This window comes from Emys orbicularis, chromosome 12, assembly GCF_028017835.1.
Source record: "Emys orbicularis isolate rEmyOrb1 chromosome 12, rEmyOrb1.hap1, whole genome shotgun sequence".
NCBI lineage: Eukaryota > Metazoa > Chordata > Testudines > Emydidae > Emys > Emys orbicularis.
The window spans coordinates 3,302,017-3,320,000 of NC_088694.1; the positions used below are offsets into that span (position 1 = coordinate 3,302,017).

A 17,984-nucleotide genomic window follows, 5' to 3' on the forward strand; every position below is an offset into this window, starting at 1 on the left:
CACACTTCCAGCTCTCACTCTCTTTCCTCCTGTCTTTCTCTTTATTTAGCTGGTGTGCCGGTTATCCTCACTGCCGGGACCTGCAGTGCTATTGCTATGTCCCTGCCGGGAAGCAGACGGTCCTCCACTGGCTCTCGAAGGTGAATACGTCCAACCTATTATTGTAGATGACACCGGAAACCCTGCAGCGCCTTTGCCGAGAAAAGATACAAACTAGAAGCCATTTTTCCTCTCCTCCCAAATGCATTAGTGCAGCCTGAGTGAAGGAGTAGATCCGAGTGCTTTCATTTAAGAAGGGCGGCTAGCAAGGTCCTTTTCTGGACCTGGACCGGCAGCATTGTGCACAGACCAGACCCCAGGGTCGGGCGATGGTTTTGGCAGCTGCCGAAGTACCTTGTGGCATGTCTTAACGACTCTTCTGCATAGCACTTGCACAAGGGTCCGCTTCCTGCATGCACACTTGCATTTGTCTCTCCATTGCAGTGCGTGAAGTCGGGATTATCTCTTCAGTTCTGCTTGGCCAAAGGCAGGTGTTGATGGAGTGTCCTTGTCCTCAGCCACTGGTGTGGAGGTTGTGGGGCTTTGCGGGGTTTGCCCCTTGAAGAGATCTTCCCTAGGCTGCCGTACTCTAGGTACAATCAGAGGACAAGGGAGAAATGCGTGTTCACACCAGAGTTTGTTCATTAGAATCATAGAATCATAGAATATCAGGGTTGGAAGGGACCTCAGGAGGTCATCTAGTCCAATCCCCTGCTCAAAGCAGGACCAATTCCCAACTAAATCATCCCAGCCAGGGCTTTGTCAAGCCTGACCTTAAAAACCTCTAAGGAAGGAGATTCCACCACCTCCCTAGGTAACCCATTCCAGTGCTTCACCACCCTCCTAGTGAAAAGGTGTTTCCCAATATCCAACCTAAACCTCCCCCACTGCAACTTGAGACCATTACTCCTTGTTCTGTCATCTGCCACCACTGAGAACAGCTGAGCTCCATCCTCTTTGGAACCCCCCTTTCAGGTTCACATCCTCCCCGGACAGGGGTTATTTCACTATTGATTGTGTCAATGCCTTGCTAGCGGTACCTCCAGAGTGGCCATGTGATGCTGTCGAAGAAGAGAAGCCCAGAGGTGGCCCATCAGACAGATGTTTTGGGAGTAGCAGGGTTGACTTGGCTATAAATAAAACACAATGGGATTCCAGCGGGCTCAGGAGAGTGTTGGGCTCGCGGTGTGAAGGGGAAAGGCGCGCTCGTTATAACAGAACGGGGGGTGGGGGAGGAGAGTTCCGAGTGGCTCCAAACCCAAACGGCACCCGAGGCAGAATTCACACCACTGCTGTCATTGGGCGCAAGACCCTAGCTGTAAGACGGGGTGGATTGGTGCCCGTTAGGCAGCTCCTGTCTGCGGCGCCCTCTGTAGGGCTGCTGAAGAGAGGTAGGAGCTCTTTGTTGTGATGGGCAGTAGACGTGGGAGAGGGGCACAGCCTCCCTGGGCCCGGCCCAGGGGACGAGGGCAGCGCCGGGTGTGCAGCTCCCCTCAGCCCCCCACTTCGCTATTGTCGCCGTAACCGTTGTGAGACAGCCTTGCTCTGTTCCATCTTGATCCCCGCTGTTTGTTTTGTCCTTTTGTCTTGTGTGTCCCTGTGTCTGTGGTGGTTTGGAAGCCGGGGGTTTTATGGAAGGAGTGGCTTGGCCTCGTTCTTTAAGTCTTCAGCACCCCCTGCCACTCCGACTGAGAAACAGCCTCTTCTTCCTGCCTCCAGGCGCCCCTCTCCCCCCGTCAGCATGCGGGACACCTACGGCACCTCTTCGCTGAGCAGCAGCAGCAACTCGGGCTCCTGCAAGGGCAGCGACAGCAGCCCCACCCCAAGGTAACCAGTCCAGAGCGCCCCGGGGAGGCCGCCCCGCCTCGTCCCCCTGCTCCACTGACTGTCCGTCCAGCCACGTGGAACGGGGACACGGGCCTTTCAGTGGCTCCGGGAGATTTCCCCGAGGGGGTCTGGTTTGTGGAAGCCTCTAAGGCGGACTGCTACGCAGAGTCTGAAAGCCCTTGCCCGGTCACTGGCTCTGCTGGCAAAGAGCAGCGTTAGTCTGAGGCATCGGCTTGAAACCCCTCGAATCCCTTCATCCCGTAGGTTCCTGTCCCCGCAGGGCTGGGGCTGGCGGGACTTGTGCACGTGCAGTAAGGCAAGGCGTGGCACTGTGAGGGTGTGGAACAGCTGATCTGCCAGGAGGTCGTGTCAGAGGAAAGTTTTGCCCTGGTGTCCTTGTCCAAAATTTTCCCCGTCTCTGCTCCATTTTCTTTCCTGCCCATCACCTTGATTTCCAAGCACACTTTTCCCTTTGTCGCCTTTCCCGCCACCACACACGCTGTCGCATAGAGCACTGTGCGCCACTGTCTGCTCCCCTCCCGCACGCCCTGGTGACATACTGAGATCCTTCAGGAGGAACGGCACCATGGAAACAAGAGGTGGTTGTTATTGTCCCTTTGTGATGCCCGGAGGATGTTGGACTGGAAAGCAGGAGACCGGTGGACTTGTTGGAAGAGGAGAATTTTGACTCTCCCCTGGGATAAAGGACAGTTGAGCATGGAGCACATGAAATGGCCCCAAAGATTAAACACAGCTCCCATTGCATTTCTTTCCCCCTTGGGAGTAGAATTGCGGGGCCCGGGGATGCTGTGAAATGCAGTGGTACTTGCTGCAGACAGCTACGTTGGTCCCAGGGCTATAATGGATCGTTTCTATCCCTCTTCTCCACTCCCAAACCTAATTGCTGGTTCCTCAATGAATGGCCCAAGCTCATCACGGAGAAACTGACCAACTTCTCGCTATAAGTAAACATATGGCCCCCTCCGAGTTTGCTGAGAAGGACTTAGCGGCTCAGAAATCCCCTATCTCTGCATTACAGGTACTGTGAGCCCCTCTGCTCTCTTCTTTGCCTACATGTCGTCTGTGTGTATTGCAGCCGAGGGAACAGATCTCCAGGGCTGTGGCAATAACACTTTGCAGACACAATGCACAGCTGGCTTGGTTTGTCGCATGCCTCTTCGCCCTTCTTGTGCTGCACGTCAGAGCTGGGCCTTGCTGTGTCACTTGTGTCTTGTGCTTGACTCAGCCAATACAACAGGAAGTGTGAGGACTGAGTAAACGTCGGTGCCATGGCCAGGGGAGAAATGACGTGGGGTTTAACAGCTGAGAAGATATTTCTGCTTTTCCTGTCCCCCCATTGCCACGCTCTGCTCCCCAGTTAATGAGTGCAGTTCCATTGACTTCAGGGCAGCTGTGCCGATTAACCCCAGCGGAGAATATGGCTCGTTGTCTGCAGCGTGTTGTGTGTTTAGGGTTGGGGCTGTATCGAAGCCCATTCCAGATGGGCCCCCAAATCTCCTGGGTTCTCCAGAGGCGCACACAGCCCAAGGGTGTCCTGCCAGGACAGATATTCTGCTTTGAATTTCTGAATGAATTCACTGTTTGGGACAGCGCTGGACTAATGATACCAGTCAGAGTCTGCAGCTAGACATTGCACTGGGCTTCCTCATGGAGCTCTGGCAATGACCCACAACCCTCCTCCATGCTTCACTCCCTGTTGTTCCAGCCCCAGGCCCCCATGCAGTCGGGTCAATACATGTCCCTCCTGAGAGGCAACCCCCTCTTCTAGTTCAGCCCTGGCCTTCTTGAGCAGCGGCGGCTAATCATGCCCCGTTGTCCAGGGGCTTTGTGCTGTGGACAGGTGACAGCCATCAACCTTTATTTACGCGTCTGATGCCAGCAGGAGTTGACCGTAGGTGTGCAGGAGCAAAAAGCTAGCCCATGACTGACTACTCACCGCGGCCCTTAGAGTCCTCGGGGTGACCCTTCGTGGCCACGAGGAGCGACTGCCTCAAGCAAGTTCTAATCCGGAGCTCTCTGCCTCTTGGAAACGTGCTCCTGGTGACATATTCCCGGGGAGAGGTCCCACCTTGGGCTCGCTTTAGAAAATCACTAAGAATCTTGCGTTGCCTTGGGAGCTCGCTCAGAGAGGTCAGGGTGTTTGCTGTCTGCAGGGTCCCCTCTCTCCTAGCAGAGCTCTGCGAAGGATCTACCCTTCTTCTAGGTCCAGCTTTAGTGTTAGCGTCCCAATGTGTCAGTAACCAGGGCAGGCGATGTTTCTGTAAGTGTCATTTCTAATGAACACTTCCTTTTGCTTCTGGTAGCTGTATTTTCCAGGGCTAAAGTGGAGTCCCTCTCCAGGGAGATGCCCCAGCACCCATTCTGCTGCTAGCCGTGGGACTGTCGGCTGCTTGGGGGCAAGGGCCTATCTTCAGTGTGTCCGGACAGTGCTTTGTATGCCCATGAAGCTCTAGTCATAATAACCACAACCGTAGCTCAGGGCTGCAGCACAAATACTGTCTACCTAGGTGGGGGGTGTCCTAAGGGTCTGGTTAGAGGACACAGCCTGCTTTAATTTCTGCATGAAAATGTGTGATATTCAGCAGTTCTTAATATTCTTACCATGTGTCCCACTTTAGGAATATCGGGGCTCTGACACTGCAGGGTGTTGAGGGGTGAGGGGGGTCTTCTGTTCCTCACACAGACAGGCTCCTTTCTCCAGGACCGATCTGGGGTGCCCTAGGTGTGTTCAGCTGAGCGCACGCTGGGACGTCTCACTGGAGTCCAGGAGGGTGTGTAATCCAGGAGGTTTGTACTTCAGATCTGAGAAGTGGGGAGGAAAAGGTTAAAATTCCCCACTTGGTGAAACCCCTCTTCCCTTTGAGATGCCTGGCTCCTATCAGCCTGTACCCCAGCACCTGGCTGTACTAGAATCAAGGAAATGAGCCGAGGTCTGGGGCGGAACGGCTCTGTGGGACCAGCACTGACGTGGTTGGGATTGTTTTACTTGGAGTGCTTGGTGGGGTTGTTGACTGTCCATGTTTTCCCAGGCGACCCGTCAAGTACAGTCTGTGCAGCGATAACCATGGGATAAAGCCCCCCACTCCTGAGCAGTACCTGACCCCCCTCCAGCAGAAGGAGGTCTGCATTAGACACCTGAAGGCCCGGCTGAAGGACACCCAAGAGAGACTCCAGGACAGGTAAGTGCTGATGCAGGTGAGCAGGTAACAGGAGGATCCCAATACCAGTGGGGATGAGGGAATGGGAAGGTTATAACTGAATGCATAGGAACCTCCAAATCAGGTCAGGCCATCTAATCTAGTGTCCTGTCTCTGACAGTGGCCAGTATCCACTGCTTCAGAGGGGGGCACCAGAATCCATGTAGTGGACAACTATGACCAGAGGGGAAACAGCCTTCCCAGCTGCAGGCAATTCGTGGTTGGTTTGTGCCCTAAAGCATGAGAGTTTATATCCCTTATATAGGATAAAAATGTGTAGCTGTGGATGATCTCATTATCCACATGAATGTCTAATCCTTGTGCTAATCTGACTAAGCACTCAGTAACATCCTGTGGCGGTGAGTTCCACAGGTTAGTCAGGAGTTGTGTAAAACAAAGTGTTTCTTTTTATCAGTTTTAAGTTTGTTGCCAAATTTGGGAAGGAAATTTGGAGATTGCAGAGACCATGATTTTCACCTGGCAGGTTTGTGACTCTCCCGTTCTCCATCAAGTTGCTCTCTGATCTGATTTTCTTGAGCAGCAGATATTAGTACACTGTGGTGTTCTTACATTTCTACATGTATACTGTATATTTATTGAGCGTTGTATATGAGTACAAATCGTCCTCTTCCCCCAATACCTAATAACTTGGCGGTGTAGGAAAAAGGATGGAGTTGTGAACTAGACTCATAGACTCTAAGGTCAGAAGGGACCATTGTGATCATCTAGTCTGACCTCCTGCACATGGTAGGCCACAGAACCTCACCCACCCACTCCTGTCACAGACCCCTGACCTCTGGCTGAGGTACTGAAGGCCTCTAATCATGGTTTAAAGACTTCAAGTTACAGAGAATCCACCATTTACACTAGTTTAAACCTGCAGAGCTAAGAAGATTCTCATCTGAAGGGACCACTGTAAGAGATGGTCACAGGGTTTCTATTTGGCTGTCCCCCCACTCTGCTTCCCTCAGAAAGTATCCCCATGGCCCCTATGTGCTTTCTGACCCCCTTCCCCACTAAGCACACACCCCTCCCCAATGCTGCTGTTACCCAAGGGAACCTGGGATTGGACAATCTAATCACAGAACAACTTCATGCCAAAGTACTTTGTGCTTCGGTTTACGACCATTTTTACCCATATAAGTTCTGTCTGCCCTTCTCCTTGTATAGAAGGTCCTTGCATAGGTGAGAGGAGAAAGATGGTGAGTAGGGAGTTTGGACAATAAATTGCCCTCAGAGAGTGACCCCAGAAATGCACCGTCCAAACTACTTTTAGCGTGGACTGTCAACAGCTATGCAAAATTCCAACCTCCGGTCGTGTCACACTGGCCCCCTCGGGTGGAAGTGGTGGTGATTGTCTGTCTGTCTGGTGCAGGGATACTGAGATTGAGGATCTGAAGACCCAGCTCTCGAGGATGCAGGAGGACTGGATCGAGGAAGAGTGCCACCGTGTGGAAGCCCAGCTGGCACTCAAGGAGGCCCGGAAAGAGATCAAACAGCTGAAGCAGGTGATTGACACCGTGAAGAACAACCTGATGGAGAAGGACAAAGGCCTACAGAAATACTTTGTGGACATCAACATCCAGAATAGGAAGCTGGAGACCCTGCTGCACAGCATGGAGATAGCACAGAACGGGGCTGTGAAGGAGGAAGGGGCCGGGGAGTCGGCAGGGGGCTCTCCAGCCCGGTCCCTCACCCGCAGCTCCACCTACACCAAGCTGAGTGACCAGGCAGCAGGGGACAGGAACGCTGGGGACTCACAGACCCTGTCAGCTGAGGAGGTGGTGGACAGTGGCTTCGTGGCTGCAGATGACTCGCTAAGCCGGACGGACTTGCTGGAGCAGAGCAGCCTGCTCTCATCAGGGGTAGAGTTCTGCACCGAGGAGGGGTCTCTACAGAGCTCCTTCACGCTGGGCTCCAGACTTCCCACCAGCTCCACCTATGAGAAACTGATGGGTACGCAAGGCAGCGTGGAGGCTGGAGTGCAGGCGAGCTGCATGCAGGAGCAGGCCATCCAAACTGACTTTGTGCATTACCAGCCGGACCTGGACACTATCCTGGAAAAGGTCATGAAGTCCCAGGCTTGCAGCCTGGGCAGCCCCACTTCCGTGTGGGTGTCCGAAATGGAAGACATCGTGCCCAGCTCCGAGACTCAGGCCCAGAACTTCTCCGGGACCACAGACTTGATGGCGACTGAACCCAACTCCGCTGTGGTGGTGACCGCAGGAGATGGGCCAGAGACTCCGGAGGGGCAAGAGGGCTGCCCGGGACTGGTGACCATGAACCCTGCTGTGCACCAGCCCTCTAGCACTAGCCAGTCGGTGAGCGTCGTTTGCACCCTGGAGGAAGACGCTGCCGAGCTGAGCCAAGAAGCCACAGTACCGAAAAGCTATTGGAGCCGCCATTTCATTGTGGATCTCTTGGCCGTGGTGGTGCCGGCGGTGCCCACGGTAGCCTGGCTGTGCCGTACTCAGCGGAGGCAGGGCCAGCCCATATACAACATCAGCTCGCTGCTCCGCGGGTGCTGCACGGTCGCTCTGCACTCCTTACGGAAGATCAACTGTCGCTCTGTTAGCAACATGGGAGGTAGCAGCGGCAGCTCCCAGCCATAACTCTTCTCTTCCACCAAGCAAACACATTGCACATGCTTCAAGATCCGCCTTGGTGAAACGATCAGAATTTATCTGACCACTGATTGTAAATTCCAGAGACACCAAACGTTCGTTTTATTTATTTGAAGTACATGGGCAACTTGACATCCTCTGATCTGCTGCAGCTAGAATATGCAATTCCAGGGGGCTTGCCAGGGGCCTGAGGAAAATGAGCTTCTGGGTTTGCTTTGGCTTCTGAGATGTTTGAGGAATAAAAAAGGCCAATTCTGGAAGAGCAGAGTTGGGGGGGGCACCCCAGCCTCCACGCTGCAGGACACTCGCCCAGCAGGTGATGTAGCTGATGGATTTTGCACTGTCTGCAAGTGACGTCTGTAGCACAGATGTGTACTTGCAGGGTGCGTCTACACAGCGCAGCCCCCTGCGGCAGCAAGGCTCAGAGCCCGGGTCAGCAGACTCAGGCTCACGCTGCAGGGCTACAAATTGCAGTGTCGACGTTCTCGCTCAGGCTCTGAGACCCTCCCCTCACCCGGTATCGGAGCCCGGACTCCAGCGCAACCCCAACATCTACACTCGCTATTTTGAACCTGCTGCAGAAGCCCGAGTCAGTTAACCTTATACTCTGAGACTTGCTGCCATGGGACTCTTTCTGCTGTGTAGACGGACCCACGGTCACTTCATGTAGGGAGACAGAGCATTGCAAGCCCTTCCCTGGACTGATGGATCCCCTCCACCCCACCCTGCCTCCCCTGACTAGTCCACTTCTGTTGTTCCCTCTGGACATGGCAGGGCCATTTAAAAGGCTAGCTGCCCAACTGCCCTTTTATTGCATTGGACTTGTTCTGACAGTTGTTCCTGAGTCCCAAGAGGAACCTGCCACGCCTGCCGTCAGTGTGAGGGGAGTCCTGCGGGTCAAACCCTGCCCAGGGCTCCGAGGACATAGGGTAATGGCTGTAGCAGAGACTCATTTTAACGTGTAGAAAACAAAGGGGAACTCAAGAAGGCCTGGGCAGGAGAGATGGGGACAAGGGCTAGAATGGGGGAGGTGTCTCTCTAGAATAGATGTCCTTATTCCCAACACGCTTTGCAGAAGAAACAGGGAGAGGCCTGAATTCCCGGTTTGCAGAGAGGCGTCTAGTCTCAAGCAGTGTGAGAGCCGGTGCAGAACGTGGCTTCTAGGAGCAGGGCTGGAGCAACGAGGGTTGCCCAAGTCTGCTCCCTTTGCCCGTGGGAGAGTCAGTGACTCAGAATCCCTTCCCTCAGAGGACAGAGTGGACAGATGCTTGCCTATACATTCACTTTGGAAACCACGTGAACGTCACTCCCTTATCCTTGGCCCCTCCTGGGGATTTGGACCTGTTGGTTCAAGTCCTGCTTTGCTGACCCAGTTCTAAAACTTTTTGCATCCTGGAAGATGTGACAGTAAGGGCCCGGTGGCCAAGCGAGAGAAGCCAGATATACCTCATGTGAAGTTCCAGAGCCACCTGCTGTATCTCTGGGCAGTATTACATATGCAGCCAGGTTGCCCATGGTGAGAACTCCTTAAGTTCTGTATCTTTCATTCCGTGCTTTGCACTATGTTCACTTTTTGCAAACGGAAGCTCCATTGTAGAGGTTTCTCTGCTTCAGGTTTCGATGACAGGCTGACGTCTGCACTGCTGGCAGAGTCCTGAAAGGATGAACCAAGGAGTCCTTTGCTGCTGCTCTGCGTCCAGCCCAGCTCTTCGTCCTGGGGCAGGGAGAACAGCTGGGTTTCCTCAGGCCGTAGCACGGCTCCCTTCAGTCCTGGAGTGTCTGCTAGGAGTGCAGGGTGAGAGTGTTTTGGTTACGCTAGCTGGGGGGGGGGCGTCTGGCTGCCCATCGCCGCAGAGCTTTCAGTGCTGATTCTGAAAGCTGGAGATGCTGGAACTGGCATGGAGTGGGGGGGGGGGGGGGGGACAGAACAGAGAAGGCAGAGGGCCACGCGGGGCACAGGTAGAGCGTAGCCCTGGTCTCTGGAGGCAGCTTGTCTAAAACTCAGGCTGGCAGAAAACATCTTCAAGTGAAGGTGGCCTCTGGAAATGCCTTTAAAAGCCAAATCTCACTGCAGAGATTGATCAGCTGGGGACAGATGCCTAGAGAGAATGAGGCCTCATCCAAACCATTTCCTCTGCCAATCTAGATGTTCAGCACAAGGCTGTTGGCGTACGCTCCAGTGCTCTGACGGGTAATCGGCTCGGGGTTATCTGCAGTGTTCGGCCCTGAGAGCGCATAAAATCAACTCCGTGAGCTTGGGTGGCCTTGCCCCTGTCTTCTCTGGGAAGTGACTGACCCGAAGGGCTAGGGCTTCAGAATGGCGTGAGTGCATTTTTGTACACACGCGCGCACACACACACACACATGCACAGTGATAACTATGCACATATACCTTGTGTACAGAATTGCACACACGTGTTTCTGAATCTGGCTGCAAAGGTTTTGTTTACCTTTACGATTACTTGAACTAACAATGTTTCTGCTCTTACGTTCCCCCACCCCTGCCCTGCTGCCCTATCCTCCACACACGTGGGGTGAGGGAGTATTTATTGTAATCGTTTTATTTTGTGATGGTTTAAAGCTAGTTTTCTGGCGGGGTCCAATCATCTGGGGCTGATCACATTGGTACACCTCCCCGTGTTTTTTGCCCTCTGGGTCAGACTGTCAAACAGCTTTATTTAGACTTTACCACAGGTGGCTGGCTACCTTGGTCACGTGCCCCCCGCCCCCCAGTTACTGTTGTGGGGGGCAAGGGGGTGTTACTGCATGTGTTGATGTTGCCACATGCTCGTACTTTCACAACCTGTATCCAGCACGCCTGGACTGTCACAAATCAATATCCCTTTGAGACAAGAGCTTGTTGCAGGATAAAAGTGGGCTACTGATTTTCAAAATGTGGTAGCCAGCTGGGGGAGCCGGGGGTGAAGGAGCCTGGGGTTTGATAATGTAATATAAAGTATTTGGGGGAGAAATGGACAAAACCCAGGCAAAATGGCAACTGTAATTGGAACTAGGCTATAAGGCTCTTGTGCGATGTATTTGTGACTGTGTGTACATGTCTGTTAGACTATCCAAAGCTCTGCTGAGAAATCAATGTAGGATTATATTTGAAAGAGAAATCTATATATTTTTTAAATACAGAACTTAAAAGCTGTAACCACTTTTTGTTCCCAGGGGCCTGTAATCTTTGTCTGTTGGTGGATGTAATAAATGTCATTGGGGCTCTGCCGTGGCTGTTTCCATGTAGCCGGCCGCAGGCTTCCGCTCTGGAGTGAGCTGGGCTGGAGCGCACGTTCCACAGATGTTCCCCTGTGAGCCAGGGCCACCCCGGGGGGGGGGGAGGGGGCAAGTGGGGCAATTTGCCCCCACGAGAGTTTTCAGGGCCCCCCACGAGAGTTTTATGCAGCAATTCGGCGGCGGGTTCTTCACTTGCTCCGGGACCCGCCGCCGAAGACCCCAGGCCCCCTGAATCCTCTGGGCGGCCCTGCTCTGAGCGACGAAACATTGCTAGAGTTAGGGCCTAGCCCTGCTGCCTGGACGTGATGTCTCGACCCAGAATGTCCATTCTGCTCCTGGGGCACTAACCGGCTCTCGGGCCTGGGCAGTCAAACCCGAGCCAGGGATGGGGAAGCGGCAACACCCAGAGTGCCTTGTGCTTGATGGCTCAGCGGAGGCTTTCAGGCATGCCGTGCTGGTGGGGTGTGTCTCAGGGAGGGACTGGGGAAGTAGGAAGGCTGATAAAGCAGACATGAGATAGGGCAGTTCTAGTTTAACTCCTTGATTCTCAGTGGGGCAGAGGCCCAGCCCAACGTGGCTCTAGTGGACCATGGAGAAAGGAATAAGACTTCTTCTGACAGTGCTGAGTATGGCGTTCTGGGCCAGGACTGGGGAAATTATGCTGCATCGTGTTGGGACTTCAGTCCACCAGTCCCCACTACGCCCCTTTGGGTAGCAGCCTGGGTGTATTAACATGCGCCTGTCTTTCTGCTTTGAGGCCTTTCCCATTCTCACCTACTCTACCCATTAATCGTGATGGAACAAACCCCCTCGGATCTGACCTGCTCTGCAAACACCTCCATCAAGCACCGCAGCTGGCCCGGGATTTAGCTGAAGAAGAACTCATGCCCATGGTTCCCCCCCCCCCCCACACACACACACACTGCTTGTCAAGTCCCACGTTGTGCAAAGAGGAACAAGTGTGAATGCATTGCTAGCCAGCCGCAGGGCTCACCCTTCAATAGTAAACTACTTGGGGGCGGTATTGCACAGTGGCTTTGGCACACTCGATGCTGGAGTGGCCACTGAGCCATTCATTAGCTCCTAAACCTACCCTCACTTCAAGAACAGGCAAATAGGAGCAGCTTTAATTTAGTTTATTAAAAGAGCTCTCTTTGTGTGGGTCTCGAAAGAGTTGCATCACATGACCTCCACCAGGGAGGCCCCCCAGAACCATTCACCTCGCTTCTGTGTATGTTCACCCGCATCTCTACCCACCTCCACCTCCCCACGCTCCTTCGGACACCAGCCGATTGGATGGACAAAACAAGTCTCAAGCTGTCCAGGTGAATGAATAAAAGATTAAAGGAAACAGTTGGTCTTTGCTCTAGAATATCCCCCATAGAGATGCACTTGTTTTCCCAGGCATTGTAGGAAAGTCTTTGGTATATTGCATTTAATAAGAGGAAGGAAGATTCTCTGAGCTCCCACTGACCAGGGGCCTGGCTTTAAGCATCAGGAAGCGAGTGGTCCATGGATGACTTGATCTGCCTCGGTGACAGCCTAGTTCGTAGATGGAAAAAAGGTCAGTTAGGAAGTGTTTGTGCAAAGGATCTGCCCAGTATCTTTACCTAGCACCCCTCCTCCTTCCCTTGGCCAGAGCCTACTTACTGGACATTTTTGGGGGGTGGGGAGGGCAGGAATTGACTCTTCCTGAACAGCACCAAAAAAACTGTACTAGGTAAACCAATGTATGTAGTACAGAGTGCGCCAGGTGCTGTACAGAAAAGGAACATGACATGGTCCCTGCCTCGAACGGCGTCCACACTAACCATGCAATGTACAGAGGAAGGTGGAGGAATGGGCCTGCAAAAACCCTGCTGAGGGAGCTGTGGGACTTTGCATGAGCGCTGTTGGCGCCGGGGGGGTTTGGTTTTTGATCCTTTTAATTGAAAAGGGAAAGATGCCAGAGTCCAGCGGCGGCCGGCGGCCCCGTTGCGCTAACCACCATCCAGACGCAGTGTGGGATTTTTGGCACCTATGAAAGGCATAATCTGTTAGCAATTTACAGTAATTAACCTGACCCTTCTCTAGCACCTGTGGCTGAAAGCGCTCACCACTTCACAACCGTGTTCGTTTCAGCTCAGAGCCTCCCTGCGGGGTCGGGAAGGCTGATCCCCAGTGCACAAATGGGACCAGCGCAGCCTACACTGTAATAAAAGCCCCGGCTGGAGCCAGGGCTCTGAATTCTAACAGAACTCTATGAAGAGCTCACAGATGCCTCCAGCTGGGACGCGCCGGGCCAGGAGGCCTCACTTTGCCATTGTACGTGTGTGGGAAGCCAGTGTCCCTACCGTTTGACCATGTGCTCGTAGATCACTGTGGGGATGATGGTGATGGTGACGGCGTTACCAGCTGTAGCCAGGATATCCAGGATTTGTTTGTCCTTGAGGGGGGAAGAGTTGAGAAACACGATATTACAGCCCCAGATCCTGCACCTGCCAAGCGTCCCCCCCCAGGCAGAGTGAACGCACAGCTGCCACTCCGCTGTGCACTGCTGCAGCAGCACAAAGGGGATCTAGCATGGCCCGAGCGTAGGCCCGGCCGTTCCCTGCTAGGGGTGAGTTATGCATGCACAGGGCGTTATTTGCATGGACAGCTGTGCAAACCTAGCTCTTAAAAAAAAAAAATCAGCCTTGATTTTTTTAAAAACGTTTTTAACCCGGCAGCCTTTAAAACCAAAAGACTCACCCACTAGAGACAGCTGCAGGGACCTCCCACAAATCTCCCATAAAGCAGCCCTTATTCAGGCTGACAACACACCAGTTAACTTCACTAAATGACATGAAAAAAGACTTTGTTTCGCCCCACCACGCCCCGGGCTGGGGCACGCTGGTCCCCCAGTAAAAGGAAGGCCTGGGAAGAGGGACCAAAACAGCCACTGGGTGTTTGCTGCAGCAAAATACTCCAATTTATCATTTAATTTCTGGTACATTTAACTAGAGATCAGTTTCCTTCAGCCTCCAACCACAATTTTTTCTTTTAATCAAAGAAACCACCTGGGGGAGATTTTCAAAGCCACAAGGGGGCGTTCGGGACCCTAGTCCCATTGAAAGGGGCTGGGTGGCTCTAAAAATCTTCCCGTCAAACTCCTCAGTACCCAGCTGCTCTGACTGCATCACAGTGATCACCACAGGAAACACGTCAACAGCAGCAATGAACAAGGAGGCATCAGTAACCCACAGTGGCAGCTTCTCAGAACACTCCGTTCCTGTTTCTCAAGAGAGAGACAAATCTTCAACTGTAGGGCACCCAAGCCCGTGCTTCCAACGGCTCCCCCAGAGAGGCGGGATTCTCCTGCTGTGGGACCAGGCCCCGAGCGAGGGATGGTCACAAGCTGGTCCCTTTCCTGGCCAGGGGCCTGTCTCCGGGAGTCTCCCGCGCGCACCCCTCCCGGCCCATCTCGCCAGGGGCCTTTACCTTCAGGCCGATGACATTCTGCCCGTTCAGCTCACAGATGTAGTGGTTGATGAGGAGGCCGTTCCGGGCTGCAGAGCTGTCTTTGGTGAGAGAAACGATCTTCCCCTTCTTGATGACAAACCCCACGTGCCCCGTGCTGTCCTTGTGCATCGTCACCGTGCGCTGGAAGGGCCTGGGGGGGGGCACCGGGACACGGGTGGTTAGTCAGGACCTGACACTCCACTGAGGAAGCTGGATGCAGGCCGAGCGCCCCCCACCCCACTCACCTGTCTCGCACGATCACGACGATTTTCTCCGGGGCGGCCTTTTTCAGGGCCCTGTTGGCCTTGTCTGTGCTCCAGCCAGCGCAGTCCTTCCCGTTGATCTGCAGCACCTGGTCCCCGAAGCGCAGCCCGACGAGGGACGCTGGGGAGATGGCCTTAACCAGCTGCACAAACACCCCCTGCGGGAGAAGGAGTCAGACCATCACATGGGTGGCACCAGGCATCCTGTGCCCGGGACAGCGCTCACATCGCTCAGCGGCGACCCCTCTAGCTGACTGCAGAGCGGCTCAGCAAGGGATGCTGGCCAGGCCTCAGCTGGAAGGATTTGGGGCTGCAACGTGAGGGTTTGTGACAGAGGTAAAGGACCACAGCGGGCAATGCCAGGGCGACCCTGGCACCAGGCTGGCTCCAGGGAGTTTGGCTCCTGGTACCCCGTCTCACGGTCAGAGCACAGCAAAGTGCATCCTCAGACCAAACCAATCACTATCCCAAAGGGGTCCAGCTTCTCCTTGTACTATTCTCATCCAACCCCGAGGTCCCAGCCCCAGCGCTCAGGAGCCAGGCCTGATGGGACCGCAGGGAACTCAAGGTGAGCGGTGCACACTGGCCTCAGAACCCACCTGGTCGATGCTTTTCAGCTGCAGCCCAGTCTTCCCACGCTCGTCCTTGCAGAGGTGGAGCTCCCGCAGGCCCGGCCTGATCTCTGCCCTGCGCAGCCCGAGGTTGTTTCCCGTCAGTGGGGCGACCAGCACACCCTGGGAGGAAGGGACCAGGGCCCCTGCCTGCTGGAGAATCCAATCACCACGTGAACAATCTGAGCCAACTCAAGTGCAGATGGTCCATGGGGTGCAATGAGAGTGGGGGGGAAGATGGTCCCTCACATGTGTCTATCACTGGAGTGGGCAGCGGGGGGCGAGGTGTGAGGGGAGATGGGAGACTCTCGGGTAGCAGAGCCAGGCAGCAGAAGAGGGAGGGGACCCCACCTACACATCCCTCAGCCCCTTGCACCTCACCGCCATGGGCCAGGGATCAGCAAAGGTCTTTCCTCCAGAACTGTTGCAGAATGTTGCAGATGCCAAGTGCAAGGCCCAGCAAGGTGCCCGGAGCAAAAGCTGGTGGCATCAGGAGTAACCAGTGGCTCGGGGCTGTGGGCTGTGTGGGAAGGCGGGATTCCAAGCGGTGAAGGAGACACGGATACGCCATTATTCCCCAGAAACGAGGGACAGCCCAAAGTTTGGCATCAGCTTAATCCCCGAGAGCCATTTACGGGCTGGCCAGGAAGCGAGACTCAGACTGGCTCTCCCAGGCCCACTCCTCAGGCACCAGACCAACTCCTTCTTGAAGGGGACTCCTGCCGGGGTCCGTCCCCTCCTCCCAGGAGACGCTACAGAGTGTCCGGCGGGGATGAGGACGAGGACACAGCTTACTGGGGCCTAGGCCATGAGTGGTGCCAGCGGGGGGACAGACAGACACAGTTACATTCTCTGGACAGACAGCGATACCTACGTTGCCACTTGCTGGGACCAGGGCTAGGTCCTTCTGGACCTCTTCACTGGAGAGCGAGAGCCCCATGTAATCCCCAAGCTCCGTGAGGTTTGGGTACAGAACAGGTGGGGCTGAGGGGGGAAGAGAGAAGAACATTGTCCATTCAGAGAGCTAAGCTGACCAGGCACCGCCTGGGCCAGCCAGGGAGCTCGCAGCCCTGGGGCCCTGTCCTCCTGCCACAGGATTCGAGTGCCTCCCTTGAGATGAACAGCAATTACCCATGTCCTGCAGCCCCAAGACCCCGCAAGACAGAAGCCCTTAGCCCCACCACCCCACTGCGGGGCTGACGCTCTGAGCCCCGGCAGGTGCACCCCAGTGCTCCAACTGCTGAACGTTGTCATAGGCGGCTCGGAAGGTCAGTAAGTTTGGCCATCCCGGTCCTATAGCCTCAGGGCAAAGATCTGACCTTCCCCCAGACGTCCCCTCCCCCCTGCATCACCCCAAGCAGCCAGTTCACAGCCCCTCCTCACTGCGCCTGGCCTGAGAGGGGAGTGCAGCTGAAATTAACCCTTTGTTCACTGGGGAATAAGTGCTGTCCCCTGCACCCTGAGCCGCTATCGGAACCACTCCTGGGCTAGAAGCCTGTCCCTCAAAACCGCCTCTCGTGGCGAGAAGCCGAGTCTCAGCTGGGACTTACCCGTCGCTGGCTCTGACTTCTCTGCAACCCCAGCCAGAGCCGTGGTGGCTGCATTCGCCTGAGCCTGGGAAGAGAAGACAGACTTCACTATGTGGGACGGCAGTGGGCACGGAGAGCGGGCAGGGTTGGCACATTTTATCACCCCAGCTCCTGGGGAGCTGGGATTGTCCTTGCGCTCTGTCAGTGGCTGGAGCGAATCCACGCCTTCCCTTTCAGCACCGGGTAATGGGCTGGGAGACACGTTCTCAGGGCAGGGCGCTGGGAGACAAAGCTGAGCTGGTCACTGAAACCAAACCACAGGCAAGGCGGGGACCCTGCTCACTCAGTGTCCGAGGCCTTTGCTTGAAAAGGGACATAGTGCATCACTAGGTGCAAGGCCGTCAGGGCGCACCGTCACCGCCCCTCCACACGGACGGGGCCACACTGGAGCCTTGGCAGAAGCTGCTCCAACAGCCGAGCTTGGTGTCAACTGGACCCACAACCCAGCCTCTTACCTGCAAGGTTTGATCCACCTTCATGTCCTCCAGGGATGGGTATAGAGTTGACATGGCTGCTTCCTATACAGGAACTACCTGTAAGAGGCATGCGAAGGCAAGGGTGAGACAGATGCTCTGGAGCAAACAGAGAGCAAAGGTTACATTCCTCCCGCCCTCCCAGTTCATCGTCAAACCTTATTCTGAGCCGCCTGATGTACCAGGGCAAGGAAAGGCCCAGCCTCTCGGGGCACAAAGCTCCACACGCTGCTGCATTAATGTCCAGAGTCAGCACGCTGCAGGGCCAGTCTACATGGGGCTGGGCAAGTACTGTCCCCCAGTTCCCAAGTTTCAGGTTCCAATGGGGTATGTACATGGCACACAGCCCAAGAGGTCAGAGAGACCATAAAACACTCTTGCTGGAGTGTTGCTGGATGCAAGGTAACATTGCACTGTTCTTAGACTCCAGAACCCTAACATACCAGAACCAAAATCCAGAGAGAGACGAAGCAGGCTGCTCCCTAAGGCAGTGATGCACAACTCACCCCGGCCTTGCTTTGAGCTGTTTCTTTCTCGCCTGCACACTTTGCTACAGCACTCCCTAGCTTGCAAGCCGGACCAGGAAACCCCGTGCAAATTAAAATGACAGCCTACAGTTCCAG

General features: G+C 54.7%; 2 protein-coding genes across 3 annotated transcripts in view; one reads left to right on the forward strand and one right to left on the reverse strand.

The window, feature by feature from the left end:
* The first annotated feature begins 93 nt into the window (after positions 1-93).
* On the forward strand, positions 94-7,696 carry SNPH (syntaphilin). The gene is made up of 4 exons (XM_065414858.1): positions 94-140; positions 1,759-1,866; positions 4,917-5,066; positions 6,460-7,696. Exons 1-4 carry the CDS (start codon positions 97-99, stop codon positions 7,694-7,696), a joined length of 1,539 nt encoding a protein of 512 aa, XP_065270930.1. The 5' UTR covers positions 94-96.
* Positions 7,697-12,432: 4,736 nt separating this feature from the next.
* The window catches only part of SDCBP2 (syndecan binding protein 2), a 17,286-nt gene continuing 11,734 nt past the window's right edge, over positions 12,433-17,984 (reverse strand). Inside the window, exons 2-9 of one of the 2 annotated variants that reach the window (XM_065414706.1) lie at positions 17,344-17,421; positions 16,850-16,913; positions 16,174-16,283; positions 15,288-15,452; positions 14,671-14,846; positions 14,405-14,576; positions 13,279-13,370; positions 12,433-12,487 (exon numbers count right to left, since the gene is read on the reverse strand). In XM_065414706.1, coding sequence (XP_065270778.1) covers positions 12,433-12,487; positions 13,279-13,370; positions 14,405-14,576; positions 14,671-14,846; positions 15,288-15,452; positions 16,174-16,283; positions 16,850-16,913; positions 17,344-17,397 — 888 coding nt within the window. In that variant the 5' untranslated portion in view covers positions 17,398-17,421. Of the gene's footprint in view, positions 12,488-13,278; positions 13,371-14,404; positions 14,577-14,670; positions 14,847-15,287; positions 15,453-16,173; positions 16,284-16,849; positions 16,914-17,259; positions 17,291-17,331; positions 17,422-17,984 lie in introns of those variants that run through there. The other variant, XM_065414707.1, reaches the window with a different exon arrangement.

What these genes read in the sequence shown, in the direction of transcription:
- SNPH (XM_065414858.1), top strand. Translation starts at nt 97, where the DNA reads ATGTCCCTGCCGGGAAGCAGACGGTCCTCCACTGGCTCTCGAAG. An exon ending in TCCTCCACTGGCTCTCGAAG is followed by an intron (nt 141 to 1,758) that starts GTGAATACGTCC and finishes TCCTGCCTCCAG; the next exon opens with GCGCCCCTCTCCCCCCGTCA. An exon ending in GACAGCAGCCCCACCCCAAG is followed by an intron (nt 1,867 to 4,916) that starts GTAACCAGTCCA and finishes ATGTTTTCCCAG; the next exon opens with GCGACCCGTCAAGTACAGTC.